This window comes from Condylostylus longicornis, unplaced genomic scaffold, assembly GCF_029603195.1.
Source record: "Condylostylus longicornis isolate FDR11 unplaced genomic scaffold, ASM2960319v2 ptg000234l, whole genome shotgun sequence".
NCBI lineage: Eukaryota > Metazoa > Arthropoda > Insecta > Diptera > Dolichopodidae > Condylostylus > Condylostylus longicornis.
This window is the reverse complement of record NW_026578201.1, coordinates 130,700-146,803: the sequence shown is the minus strand read 5'-3', so window position 1 is coordinate 146,803 and position 16,104 is coordinate 130,700. Positions and strand designations below refer to the sequence as shown.

The 16,104-nt window shown below is 31.1% G+C and overlaps 1 protein-coding gene across 1 annotated transcript in view; it reads right to left on the bottom strand.

The window, feature by feature from the left end:
• Nucleotides 1-426: 426 nt before the first annotated feature.
• Nucleotides 427-16,104, bottom strand: part of LOC129616519 (uncharacterized protein DDB_G0283357-like) — a 71,739-nt gene continuing 56,061 nt past the window's right edge. The window contains exon 4 of the mRNA XM_055532173.1: nt 427-2,282. Within this exon, the coding sequence (XP_055388148.1) occupies nt 1,939-2,282 (344 nt within the window). The 3' untranslated portion in view covers nt 427-1,938. The remainder of the gene's footprint in view (nt 2,283-16,104) is intronic.

Below are 16,104 nucleotides of genomic sequence, written 5' to 3'. Positions count from 1 at the left end.
TGGAAAAATAATGAAGTTTGATTAATGAAACTTGGCAGTCATGTGTACAATTACAAGTCACATATATCCCTAAGGTTTTTGTTGAATAACTTGACAGGTTCGGGTACCTGCCACGCAAATCCAAAAGCAAATTTTAAATATATGGAAACAAAATAAAGAACGACTCGTGAAAAATGGCATTCATGTGCAATTACAAGTCAGACTTATCCGTGAAGTTTCTATAGAATTGTTTGGCAGGTTCGAGTAATTGGCATAAAACAACAAAAGTTTTTGATATTTCAAAACCAATTTTTTATACTTAGATTGTCAAGTTGCAGGGTATAATCAAGTTCATTTATACTGACTGAAATATTTTTACTTATTACTTCCAATATTGAATGATTCTATGATTCACTGTACATACTAAGTTAAATGTTAATTCCACTATAATTTCACCAGATAAAACTCTCATCGATTGGATCAATGGTGATGTTAAAATATATACAAATTTAGATTTTTAAACATTTAAATAATTATGATTTATAGTGTTATTATGATTCGCGAAGCGAATATGAACTCGAAATGAATACCTTACTCGAATGTTCGCCGAAATGATATTATGGCTTGCCAACAACTAAATTTGCTAGACAAAAATCGTTGCCATCAAGGTTTTCAAAACATGACATTTGAAGCTATCAAAAAACTAAGCAAAGTTAATAATGTAGGTTGTAACAGCAAACACATTTTTGAAAAATTTGAGGTTTAATTGATATTTTGACATTTTTAATTTATGAAACGAATGAAAATATGTTTTCACTGAGTGCCGATTTATTTTATTGTGTTGAGTATTCCAGTAGTAGTACTCCAAACGAGGAAAATTGAATCATTGGAAGGATACAATAATACCATTGGATTTACAAGAAGGTCAACTGTAATTTCCGAAACGTTTAATCCCAAGGAAATCTCAGCCACATTTTCTTTAATATATTTTTATTGAGGCCGAATTGGAATCCAAAATTTTTTGAAAAATGTGCTTGTTCATTGTTTGAAAAATCAGATCTGAAATGTTAAATTTTAAGATTTCTAGTTGAGTTGTTTTTTATATATGAGCAAAAATGTATGTTAAATAAGGGTCGTAATTAAAGTCAACTTACACATAACTGAATTAATCAAGAAGTTAAGTGACTTCGTTTGTTGTTAGACAGATGTTATATTTTAAATAAAGAAAATAAGGTAGTAAGAAATCGGTTGAAACCTCATACATTCCAATAATTTATTAAATCATCCCTTCAAGTCTTCAAGTAAAATCGAATATATGTATATATGAATTCCATCTTAAGTTAACTCAGATATAGATTTGTGAAAACTAATTGCACTGAATTTGAGGTAACACGGCTGTTAATAGATAGACACATATACAATTCTCTAAAACTTAATTACTTAAGTTTCTTTATCAAGGAGAAACACATTTTTCCCGAAAACTCAAAGCGTGAAATGTAGAGTGTTTGTGTAACAACCGTTATTGCATGCAAATTTATGTTTTTAAGCAATAACATTCCAATCAGGTTTTTCTTAATAAATACAAGGTAAACATGTCTCAGAGAGATACAGTAGTTTTGGAAATAATCCATTTTCCTGTGGCGTGAGGTGACTCAAAATGAATATGAATTTTTTTTTTTGCCTCAATTTGAAAAGGTCATCGTTATAACGTATTATAATTTGTAACTAAAATCTGATTTCACTAAAAGCAGCGCAACTGCCGTTTAGAATGAACTCAAATTTTATGCAAATGATGTATTTGAAAACTTTGCAATTCCTATGTAAATTTTTTTCGTGGATAAAACTTTTTTTCGAATTAGCAACATATGTACTTATCTGTATTGCTTATCTTAATACCAATTTTTAAATAATGTTTATCATATATACCCTAATTCTTAATTTTAATTCAAAATGAAACTTTTATATGATTGTTTGTATGGACCTCCGACATTTTTTAATAGAATATTTGATAATTAAAAACTGGTTTTTATTGCTACAGAATAAACTTACACTATATCTAAAACTAGTTCCTTTGAAGCGGAACACCCATAATGTTAAACTAGTATTAGCTTGCTGCGAAAATTTTAATTTTGGTACATTATTTATATTATTCTTTTTGTGTTTATCAAATTCGTGATGTTTTCGCAGATGGTGTTCTAGTTTTCCTATTTTAACATGAACTTTAGCATTTTTAATAAATAAGTTACTCTTTAATAAACTTGCTGGATTAAATACAGTCAAACGTTGTCCGTTATACACTTTTCCTACAAACAAAAAAACAAAGAATTGATTAGTAAATATCAAATACATGAGGCAAAAATAATATATTTAATCATATTAATTATTTAAATATGTTTCATTTACCTATGGGCTTGGATGATCCGAGGAGGCGAGGACTCAGCGGGGTCAATATCAGATATTACCCGCGTTTCCTAGAGCAGGGAAATTCATCTGGAATTCATCTGAAATTTCCCTGCTCCGGGAAGCTAGCTGAAGAAAGGAAGAGATCTAGTAGAAACGCAACCCCATCGGCTCAGGGGGACGGGCATGCACACGATTCTCTAACACTTCAAGAAAAAGGAAGACAGTTGATAGAAGGAATATGGTAATGTCCCATGCGGTGCACCTCCCCAACTGGGCCCGGGACAAGCGGAAAGGGGCACCTCTTTGAAAGAGTAGATGGCGAAAGACTTGGAGCTAACCTTCCTGAGTCTTAAGGAACTGTTTCCAGGATATAACGTCCCGATGGCAGATGAAGATCACCCTGATAGTCAGCCGAAGAAAAGAGGAACGAAGGCACAGGGTCGCCAAGGTAAATGTCCACCACGCCAGAGCGGCTTGGGCTGTTCTGGAAAGAATCATCAAGATACATTTAGGCGTATGATACAGGAACTTTGGGTATACAAATGGAGAACTGTCGATAAGAGATGTACAAGTAGTATGGGGTTATGGGCAGGATCTACCAATGGTCTGCGTTCTAATAAGGAAAAATTTTAACCTTATTTTATTTTCAGAGTGCATGACAAGGGACCTCATACGCGACAGGGCCCACATTAATACTGGGGAAAAAGCTGCGAAGTTGCTGATCGCATCAGCGTACTTTTCAGGAGATAGAGCATAAGCTCCACCACCAGAAATAAAAAAACTAGTACAGTTATCATCGTACGTGATGCGAATACAAGTTTTGTGCTTGAATATTTTTAAGAGTAAAAAAAAGAAAGTTGTATAAAAAATATTGAAATCAAAACACATTAGACTCTCTGGTTTTATTACAAATTTTATATTAAGTTTTTATTTATTATTAAGTTCATTTATAATTATCATAAAATTCATCATAAAATTTCAATTATAATTCAATTTCACACAAATAATTTTATTCAATTTAATTTGACCACCATAACTTTATTAAAAATCTATTTTATTAACAAATATTCCCTTTGAAAGTTAAAGACTGATTAAATTCGAAATATAATAAAATATAATAAAAAATATTTTGTTAATTAAGCATTTTTACATCGCATGATTTTCACACGGAAAAAATATAAAAAGTAAAAATGCTGATATGATTATTTGATTTAATATTTTTAGAGAAAAAAAACTGTTTTTATGAAATATGAAGTTGCTCTTGAGAATTCTTGAAGAATATTATTCTTATAATTGCAGTCTTGTAGACTACTAAAACCCTTGTGAGATCGTTATAAGAACAAAAGAGCGCCATTAGAGTTATTAATTTTTGTAATAAGAGTTAAGCTCCCATTAAAAGAGTTTTTAAAACTCTTTTAATGGGAGCTTAACTTTTTTTTTATTAACAAAACTAGTATGAGAATTACGAAAACTCTCACAAGCCACTATGATAGGGTTACTAGAAAGAGAAAGAAATTCATTGTAGAATAAATATGATTTCACACTTTTCATAATTACTTTTTTATATGATATGTCATCAATAAATATTTGTATTCAAAAATCTAATATAATAAAATTATAAATATGGGAAATTAAAATAATTTTTTTGCCATGATTATAAATCAAAAAGTTGCTGGCATTAAAATTTTATTGATAAAAGTTGAGATTGTAATTCGAAAAAAAGCAACGCCAACTAAAAATAATTAAAATTTAAAAAATTTTTTATACATATTTTTTAACCCTAAAATATCTTATTTATTTTTTTTACATAAGAAAAAGAAGAGACCTGGAGAAGAAACTGCCGATGGCCTTAGCGAGAACTGTGGTATTGAAAAGGTTGTGGAGGAGCTTGGACGGACTAAGGCCGAGACTTTTGAATCGAATTGCTTCATTGGTGTACCAAGGAATTGGTGTACGGATGCGCATCCGAGTCCTGACGAGTGGGTAGGATGGTCTTCATACAAGGACATAGTTTCCAAGTCATTTAGTCTCACGTCGTTCTCCTAAACGCCGGGGGCCTTGTAGAAAGGGAAGTGGATGCGCATGGCTAGGGGATGTCCATAGAGTGGAGCTCCATCTTTGTTGATGTGGAAACTGGTGATGGATGGATTCTTTGATGAAAATTTTAGTCAAAATATTGGTCTCCAGATTTGTACCGATGATATCGTCATCATCACTAAGGTCATTCAGTTCCGGGCCATTTGGGACTAGAAGGAAATGAGACAGAGTACACGCTGGCGAAAAGAGGGGCTTACACATCTCCTATTATCTGTAAAATTTATATTACTAATTGTGTTTGGGTAATAAATCTTTTTTTTTACAATATCTCTGGTATTAGAAAATTTAAGATCAAATCTTACATTCAATACACAAATTGTAGCCACATTTACTATAAAAAGAAATAATGTATACAAAGAAATTACGATAAAAACATGACAATAAAGGAAACGAAAAAAAGTGTTTTTCCAATGTTCATACATTTTATGTTGTATATTAAGTGTCAGTAAAATCATATCGAATAAAGTATATACAGATTTTGCTAACAAATTGAATAAGCCTACTACGCAGCCAAGGCCATTACATATTGTTCATTCTTAACTTAATACATAAGTTTTTGTTATTATAATGATATTGGAAATTTTCTGCACACTAAATAAAATCATCCATATACCACTTTCGAAATTTCTGACTTAAGACTACTTTCATAGGTTTTCGGCGATGATATTTCAGTATACGTAATGACATTTTCGCTACCTCATTTATTTTCATATATACGCCGATTTCATTTTGATCTACCTTTACTTAAAATTCGATTTGGGATGCATTTTGATACATATCCAAAATCGTTGGCGTATGGATCAAATTTTCATATAAATTTTTCAAGAAATTTTGGAGTGCTATAACGACCCATGTCTTACAAAAAAATTTGACATGGATCATTATAGCACTTAAACTTTAAAACAAAACTAAACAATCCAATTCGGCTATTTACACAGATCCCAAATTTTTTATCCGATAAATTATTTTTTAATTTATTCACTTTACTTGTTTTTTTCACATACTTAACTAAACAAAAAATATTTTAAGAACTTTTAAAACCATTAGATCGCTTTGTTCTTATGTTTCAAGGGGTGCTTACAAAATATCGTGTAGAAATTTTACTTTTGTTAAATGTTTCTGAACCTGAAACAAAATTTTTATTATTCTATAAAATACCAGTTATTTCAAATATTTGAAAATCTCTCCTTACATTTTTATTTCTTTATTTGCACCAAAGAAGATGCTACATAATTACAAAAATTTACATAGTTTACAAAATTAACAAAAATATACTTATATTATACATACTTATAAACTAAATTGAATTATACGAACAAAACATTAAATGAATTTATTACAGTAATGTAATATGATACATAAAAAAAAATAATAAATAAAAAGAAAAAATTTTATTATGTTATCATTTATGCTGAATAAGTATTTAATATTTATACGATTTAATAATTTTACGATTAGGTAATATAATTAACATTTGATATTGTACTAAGTCGGTAGTGAATTATGAATTTTTTTTTTTTTTGAAGGTGTATTTTGTAACTGCTGGTGAAAAAAGATGACTAAAACGATTGAATACAGTACAACATCTATTTATAGATTCATTTTTAGCATATTCAGTCCTATGTGTATATTCTTTTAAGAATTTAGTATGTCTGGTAGGTCTGACGTCGTTGTTGATAATATTTCTGTCTCTAATGAAGTCCACGTCTACTTTTCCTGTTAGGATATCATAGGTAAAACAAGAAGACAACAAAGACCGGCGTGACTCCAGACTCAACATATTCAGGGATTGAAGTCTAATTTTATATGAAGGAATATTGTGGAAGTCATTGGGGTTATATTGGCTTCTCAAAGCAAATAATAAAAATTGTTTTTGAACCGACTCAAATTTCTGTGTACAGAAAATGCCGGATCCCAAATAATATTACCATATTCAAGAACAGAACGAACAAGGGAGCAATAGAGCGATTCAATATTATTGAATTCTCTGGCTCTCCTCTTAATGAAACCTAGAATTTTGCTTGCTTTAGAAACAATAGAATCATAATAAAAATTGAAATTGAGTTTACTGCCCATAATAATACCTAGATCAGTAATATGGTCAACGCGTTCTAAAGTGGAGTTTTGAAGTGAATATTCTTGAAAGAGGTTTGAACGCTTACGTGAAAAACTAATAACATAACATTTTTTAACGTTAAGATGTAATTTATTAGTCTCGCACCAAGAATTTAGATGATCTAACTTTAATTGGAGATAATTAGTGTCAGAAATATCCTTTACAATATGATACATTTTCAGATCATCAGCATAAATCAGATGCGGAACACCCGCCAAACACTGAGAGAGGTCAGAAATGAAGATATTGAAAAGAATAGGGTCTAAATGACTTTCTTGGGGAACTCCAGAGTAGACAGAGGATAGGTTTCGACTTAACACCCTGGAACTTGACAAATTGGGTCCTTTCAGTGATGTAAGATTTTAACCATCCCAATAGTGGATTCCTAAAACCAAATTGTCTTAGCTTATGCTCTAAGATAATGTGATCAATGCGATCAAAAGCTTTGCTGAAGTCTGTATATATCGCATCTACTTAAAACCCTCTTTCCATAAACGAAAGAATAAACGAAAGCTTGGTGGTCGTAGAGCGATCAGCCCTAAAGCCGTGTTGCTCATTATTTAGTAATGGGTTAACAATGGGTGCAATTATACCCGTAACTAATTTCTCAAGTAATTTAGGAATGACAGATTGAATGGCGATTCCCCTATAGTTTTCAACCGCAGTCTTATCCCCCTTTTTATGAATAGGTATGAGGTGTGAAGTTTTCCATATTGACGGGAAAAAAGCAGAAGTTAATGATTTGTTAAAAATCAAAGTAAGCGAATATGATAAATTGTGTCTACAGTTATGAAGAAGTATAGGCGGTATAAGGTCCGGTCCAGGTCCTTTATTGGTTTCTAAGTCACAAATACCCTGAAGTACGTTGTCTACTGAAAAATAAAAATCTTTAATAAGGGGATGACCGTTATCTATACTAGTGGGGGTATAGACATAATTAGAAAAAGAATCTAATCTATAAGTTTGTTGAAACTTATCGGCAAAAAAATTGCAAATCTCCGATTTAGAAAATGATGCTAACCCGTTCTTGCTCATGGAGCTCGGATATCCCGACGATTTACGTTTGGAGTTAACAAAGTGAAAAAATCTTTTCGAGTTCCACAAAATCGAGCTGCCTATATTTTGGATATAAATATCATATGCCTCATTGGATTTATTTTTGAATTCATTCGCCAACTCATTATATTCATTAATAAGTGAGTTATTGTCCCTAGAATACTTAATTTTATTGTGCAATTTATTTCTCCGATTACGTAATTCTCTTAAATTACGATCTAACCATGGTTCCGCCAGTCTATCCTTTTTAAGTATTCTTAAAACATGGGCGTCAATTATTCTGAACAAAATAGAGTAAAAATCGGAGAAAATATTGTCTAAATTGTGCTGATGGAACATATCGCTCCAATTAATTAAGCTTAGGGCATAATTGATGTCGTTGTAGTCGGCGTTAAGAAAATCATATAAAATCTCTTTATTGTAAGATTTAGAGAACTTAAGTTTGTTACAAAAGGAATAATTTTGAGAACATCAGTTTCGTTTACGATTCGTCATCAACTACTTGAGTTTATTGACCACACTTAGTATATGATTGAATTTTTTTTTATATCACTTCTTAAAAGTTTTTAAAAGTCGTTTAACACTGTTTTAAATATTTTTTGAACAGATATAATTGAGTATTATACGTCGGTGTAAGCCTTTCGCTGACAAATTCAAAACATACATAGCTTCCGTTGAAATATATTTTTGAAAACACCTTAGCATTGCCGTACATTAATGTCCGAATCTTTTAAAAACAAATAAAAGTGTTTCAGTCAACCTTTACAGATATAAATTGTTAATATATTTTGACAATCTGATTATAAAATCAAATCCTAGCGAACTAGCTGAAGCAAATTTTTGAGACATGTATAAACTATTATTTGGCACTTTGTTACCGAATTTCCTGGTGTCACTCCAATCGCTACGAAATTTTTCTGGTGCTACCCATCTACTCAGCAACCCGGAAATACCAAGACATATCAAACTTCTAAAATGTTTGCTAAAGTGCAACCCTTCACGCACTTTAAAGAGCTTTGTTGCTTCGAATATTTAAAATTAGTACTTAGGGTTGTATGGCAGTTATCCAAACCTACCAGGCTATTTCATAAAAACTTCCGAAACCTATCTGAGCTGTGATTGAATGTGCAGCTAATAAAATCCATGGTTCGAACTTTTCCCTAAAATTAGCAACAGTCCTTGGCAGAAAAAAGAAAACAATTTTTGAAGTTTTGGTGGTGTTTTCTCTTTCTTGGATAATTGTGCAGAGCAACAAAGGTACTTATTAAAATCAACACAGAATCTTATGCTTAGTGTGTTTAAAATTCAAACTTCTTATTTTCGCTGTATAATCACTTTTTAGCACTTTTCCAAAAAATTTTTGAAAAAAAGTGCTTATTAGTTTCACTCTGTCCGTTCGTCCGTCCGTGGACACTTTTTTGTTTACAAAACTTCTACACCCTTGAAGATAGAAAGCAGAAATTTACTTATTTCCGTAGAACAAAAGTTTTACCTATCTCCCCCCCTCTAGAAGTTATACCCCCCTAAAACCCTAAAAATGCCCTTTTTTAACTATTTGTTGCAATGAAACCACAAGCATTTTTAAAATTTTGCAAACGCATGAAGGCAGCGGCTTGCTTCCCCTAGCGCGGTATACTATAGTTTAACTTTAAGAGAACAAAATGGCCGTTCAAATTTACCGTTATCTAAAGTCAACTTTTTCTAAATTTTTTATGTCGTTTTTCTTCTAGACCCCAGCCTGTAGAAGGTTGAAGTTTTCGGGGCTTTCGGGGGAGACATTAAATTAAAGAAAATTTTTTTCCATCTCAACCCCCTCTCAAGTTATCGCCTCTTAAAATTTGTAAAATTTGAATTTTTAACACCTTATATTTCCGAAACCGCAAGTTTTTTCAAATTTCTATAAACGCAAAAAAAAATACTACATTAAAATATATAATTATTTTTCTTAACGCACGCAATTAACCCTTAAAATTGAGCATTATGTTAACTCCACTTTATATAAATTTTTGCTTTATTTCAAAGACTGCATATATGCATCATCCTAAATATATGCAATCCTAGAAATAGTTTTGTATATGAATGAAAATAATTTTAATAGTGTGATTGGTTTACTAGACTGTGTTCAAAAGCAGTGTTTTCCCGAATTGTTGAAGGGAAAAGTGCTACAAACCAATTTCAAATGTCAAACCATTGGTTTGATCCAACTTTATTTAAAACAAATATATGAAAACAATGGGACATAGAGAATATTTTTTTTAAGTTTGTGCTATTCCGACCTATATCCATGAATTTTTGATTTCGCACTAGACATTCTCTAATAAATTTGCTATAACTCTTTATCCCTTTGTCGAAATTGCACAAATCTCATAGTATAATAAAACTAACAATAATAAAAATACAAGTAACAAAAATTTAAGAAATCCCATCGTTTAGTTTTGGATTAAAGTGTTGTTAAACTTGAAACGCGATTTTCTCGATTCAAAAGTCATGGCGTATGAAAACGAAAATAATAACATGCACAGGAAGACAAAAAAAACGAAAAAAAATGTATATGCATTTTTCACATGTTTTTTGAGCACGTTTATCACGTTTTACTGGCAAAACTACATATGAGATATATAGGAAAATTTTATATGGGTTAACTTTTTAGATCACATCGTAGCGCATTGAAAAAAAAGCAAAACAAAAATTATAAAACCGAAAATTTTCAAGAAATTTCAAAAAACAAATAAAAAAAAATCTGACTTTAAAGAGCTGTATTTCCCAAACTATGGCTCAAATCAAATTGATTGTAAAACCAGACATAAAGAATAATCAATCGTCTGTAATACAAGTCTTCTTATGATAACTCTATGTCGTATGGTTCCGAAGTTAGAAGTATTTATTTAAATGCAGCAACAGTCCGGTCTGGTATCTTTTTTTTCAACAGACTGTATCTCGAAAACGAGTATATCTGCACCCGCCACATCCATACCTATTTTCTGCTGGAAATTCCTCAAAGAATCATCCATGAAATTTTTTTCCATCTTATGAAACACAAACTGTATTTAGAACCAGGTCAAGAAAATAATGTTTTCTTTACTTTAGACGTAAGAATAAAAATATTTAATTTATTTAAAATTATCAATAAAAGCAAAACAAAAATTAGTTTTATTTTATAAGTGTTTAACTATTATTATTAGCCAAAATAAGAGTTCCAACGCTTGCGCAAAAAATAAATTTGTATTGCACAAAATGTATACCGATTTTGTGCGAAACTTAATCATTTTCGTTTTATTTTCATATTCTCATAAGTTGAATAAGCCTTAGTTCACTACGCAGGCATGCAGCATATGTATATATGTTAGTATACATAATTATTCTTAATATTGTTTTTGATTGTTATAATCTATCAACTAGAGGAAGAAAGCTAAGAAAAACTATTCAAGAACTTGATTGTTCTTATCACTCCATGCCACACCAACTTATTGGCCTACTGACACTAATAAGATTCCTGATGTTATTGACTTTTTTATAACTAAAAAAATATTAGAAAACTTTCTAACCCTTGAAGATAATTATTATTTAAATTCAGATCACTCTGCTGCCATATTAAAACTAAGTGAAAAAGTAACAACATTGTACGAGTATAAACAAATATAACATTATATAAACCCATTTTGACAAAGAGTACTACATATTGGGCGAGCTCTATATACGAAATAATAAATAATATTGACTTAAATGTTAACATACAATCAAGAGAACAATGAGATTTTGAGTTAGAAGAATTTATTGAAATCAGGCAAAAATACAAAAATTTCAAAGTACAAAACGGCAGCAAGTAGCTGTTCTAAAAAAATAACGGATTTAATAAGTGATGATAAAACTGTTTTAAACAGCTTCAAAGAAAAATCCAAGAGTTTAAATCGGCAACATATGAAAATTATATGAAGAATTTTTCAGCTACGAAGGAAACGAATTCTTCCTTATGGAAGGCGGCAAAGAAGAAAAAGACAGCGATTAAGTCACTGATAAAAACAAAGGGCAGTTGGGCAATATAGAGAACGCCGAATTATTTCTTGATCACTTAGAAAGCATATTCACACGAAACGGAATAACATCAGATGTGAGTTTGGTAGAATCTATCACAAATGAAGTAAGCACCATAGCTCCACTTACTCAAGTAGCAATTGCGGAAGAAATAGAAACCCTGAAGTTGAAAAATTGTCCGGTTTTGATCTTATTACCGCGTAAGTATTGAGAGAGCTAGCAGACGTGGCATTAAAACATTTGATGAAGATCATTAATGCTGCAAATCATGATTTTGAGTATGTTTCTTGTGTTTGGAAAGTGGCAGAAGTAATTATGGTGGCCGAACCGAGGAAATCCTTGAGGGAAGCACATTCCTACAGACCCATTTCATTATTGCCAATGATGTCAAAGCTTTTGAAAAACTGCTATTAAAGAGATTGAAGCCAATAATAGAAGAAAGAGGCCTCATACCAAACCATCAGTTTGGATTTAGAAGAAACTATTCTGCAATAGACCAAGTCCATAGAATAACGAATATTACAGAAAAAAGTTTAGGAAATAAAAGAATCTGCTACAATATTGGCAGTAGGATCGAACATTGAAATATGAAGTTAATAGTGAATGAAAGATTGGAATATGAAGTTAAATGAAACAAAATCGGTTCATATAAACTTCACCAATCGAAAAATAGTGAATCCGCCAGAAACTAACTTAAACAGAACGAACGTAGCGGCTCATAACTCAGTAGAATACCTGGGAATAACTTTAGATGTCAACTTAAGGTGGAAAGAGCATATAAAGAAGAAACACATAGAATGAGAAAATAAATATAGAAAAAATTATTGGCTCCTAGGTCGTAAGTCCAGTTTGGCAATTGATAATAAAATATTGATTTATGACCAAATCATTAAACCTATATGGCTATACGACATTCAACTGTGTTGAAATTGGGTTGTGCCAAGAAGACTCACATTAAAAAAATTCAAACCTTCCAGACTAAAGTTCTACGGGGCATGGTAAATGCACCATGGTATATACGTAACATTTGCATTTACACGGACCTTGGGGGTTCTTTTGGTTGTAGATGAAATTAGGAGTTATGCTACAAAGCATAGGACTGATATAGAACAGCATGTAAATATAGAATTAGCTCGGCTGTTAGACAATGGCGTTATAACAGAAAGATTTAAACGAGCAAAACCTTTCGATTTAACACAAAATATCAATGCCCTTATGGAAGGCATTCAACTCCTGTACGGATAAACCAAGTTAGCGGAGAGATAAAAGTTGGTTTGTAGAACCAGTTTTATCCGTTCAGAGTTTAGGTGATTTTTTAGGGTAGGAGTCGCGCTCCCCCACTGTCGGAGGGAAAAAAGTAAATTGTTATAATGTTGTTATACATTTTCTGCAAACATATTTAACTAGCACAATAATTAGTGCATGAATCATGAAATGAACATTTAAAGAAAAGAATAGAGTGAAATATTTCTGCTACTTTTTATTGTTGTTATTTGCGACTTAAAATAGCCAAAATACTTCTTATTACATGCACTTATATTTACGAGTATATTATATTAGAATATGAAAAAGAAATATGTGATTCACTATGTGATTCATTATGTGTATACTTTTATGTGTGTAGTAATTGATATTCAATTCTTTTGCAGAATAGGTGCAATTAAAATTTTTAAAGAGTTTCATATACATTATATCATTAAGATAAATAAAACAAGAAAATTGAAAACCGAAAAAAACAAAAGTTTGCTCAAAGACGAAGTGACCGCAAACTTATAACTCTTTACGTGAATAGAACTTCTTCCTACATACCGTTGAATGTATACACTACTTCGATTATTAGGAAAACACAAATTATCTGATTATATAGAAAATTAATATTTATCAATTGAAATTGATATTTATCATATTCTAAAAATATTCTAAAAATTGATATTTATCGTAATATCAGAAAGGTTTAATAAGCTCAGTAGATACTATAGCAGAGGAAAATATAAATTTGAGGAACGAAAACAAAATTTTGAGCAAGAAAATAAAAATAAATTCTAATAAAATTGAACGTATGAAAAAAAAGGAATTCAACAATACTATCGAGATTCATTGAATTCCAGAAAATGTTTAAATGGAGGTAAGCAAATCCATTTTTAATTCAATAACTATTAAGGTTGAACAAGAACAAATAGCAGAAAGTTTGTTCGAAAATAGTAGAAAATCTACATTAGCTAGAAAAAATAAAATTTAAGGAACAGGAAATTAAAAGAAAAAAAATCTGATGTGATCAGCACATAACCGACCGCAATGTGTATTGTCTACTTAAGTGAAAGTGTTACAGTGATCTGCGGGCCGATTTTACATTTTTCACCATATCTACGGAACGAATTAATGGAATTTCTTGAAATTAGATATTTGAATTCTGGTTGTTACCGAAACTAACTGGCGAGCATTTCAGGGAATTCGATTAGCACAAAGCGAAACTCTACTAAGAGCTAAATTTACATTTTTCTAGGTATATTAACTATAAGCTTACAAATGTCCTAAAAATTGGAAAGAAGTATTAAACAGACATTTTTATAATATTCTGTAACACTTTCACTTAACTAGATAATACACATTGCAGTCGGTTATGTGCTGATCACATCAGATTTTTTTTGCTATTTTCTTTCTGTTCTCATTCAATATTTTTGTTTTCGTTTTGTTCTTGTTTTTTACTTATGCAATAGTATACAGAAAAAGATAATATATTATAATAAAGTGTTTGTTTGTTTGGTGAGGCGACACCTCAGCAAAAATAAAATTTTGCAAATATGAAATAATTTAAATATAATTTGTATGAATGAGTGTTTACAGAGCGCAAACTTAGCATAATAAAAATCAAAGATAACTATCAAGATGTATTTCGACTCGTTCCGTTCTGTTATTTTTTGTTTGCTTGTCACTTCCAAAATCTTAAAATATTCCATTTTTCTTTAGAAATAGATGGTAATAAGAGTTGTGTAGGCAAGAAAGAAACAAAATATTGTAAACAATCGAGTGTACCAAAAACATCAAACTGAAATAAAATAAAATTTAGTTAGTTAAAAATATTGTTATTATACCCTGCACTTCGTGAAGGGTATATTAACTTTGGTATGGAGTTTGTAACTACTTGAAGGAGTCATCTGCGGTATGGACATATATATATATTCTTGCTCAGCGTAAAATTCTGCATCGATTTAGACATGTCCGTCCGTCCGTCCGTCCGTCCGATCGCACGATAACTCAAAAACAAATAATGCAATCGACACCAAACTTTCACAAGTTTTTTTTTTTGTGCCAAGGACGAGCCCTATTGTTATTGGACTAAGTCGGACAACGGGTTCGGGTAGCTGCCATACAACTCCAAGAGTTTATTTTAAATATTTCAAAAACTGATAAAGCTATAAATATAAAATTTTGTAAAAATGTGTCCAATTATATTCTACACATGCTCTGAAAATTATAATGGGATAGCTGCACCGGTTCGGGTGGCTGCCATACAACTCCAAGAGCAAATTTTTTATATTCGGCAAAATAATAAAGTCAGATTCATGAAACTTGGCAGTCATGTGTCCAATTATAGGTCAAATATATTTCTGAAGTTTAAGAGGAATCGCTTGACAGGTTCGGGTACCTGCCATACAACTCCAGAAGCTAATTTTAAATATTTGGAAAAATAATAAAGTTAGATTCATGAAACTTGGCAGTCATGTGTCCAAATATAGGTCAGACATATTTCTAAAGTTTTGGTGCGATTGCTTGACAGGTTCGAGTAGCTCCCATGCAAGTCTAAAAGCTTATTCTTAATATTTTTAAAATTAATAAAGTCAGATTCATGAAACTTGGCAGTTGTGTGTCCGGTTATAGATCAGATATATTTGCGAAGTTTTGATGGAATTGCTTGACAGGTTTGAGTAGCTCCCATGCATGTCTAAAAGCTTATTCTTAATATTTGGAAAAATAATAAAGTCAGATTCATGAAACTTGGCAGTTGTGTGTCCGGTTATAGATCAGATATATTTGTGAAGTTTTAGTGGAATTGCTTGACAGGTTTGAGTAGCTCCCATGCATGTCTAAAAGCTTATTCTTAATATTTGGAAAAATAATAAAGTCAGATTCATGAAACTTGGCAGTTGTGTGTCCAATTATAGATCAGATATATTTGTGAAGTTTTAGTAGAATTGCTTGACAGGTTCGGGTACTTGCCATACAACTCCAAAAGCTTATTTTACATATTTGGAAAAATAATAAAGTCAGATTCATGAAACTTGGCAGTTGTATGTCGAGTTATAGGTCACATATATTTCTGAAGTTTTGGTGGAATTGCTTAACAGGTTCGAGTAGATCCCATACAAGTCTAAAAGCTTATTCTTAATATTTGGAAAAATAATAAAGTCAGATTCATGAAA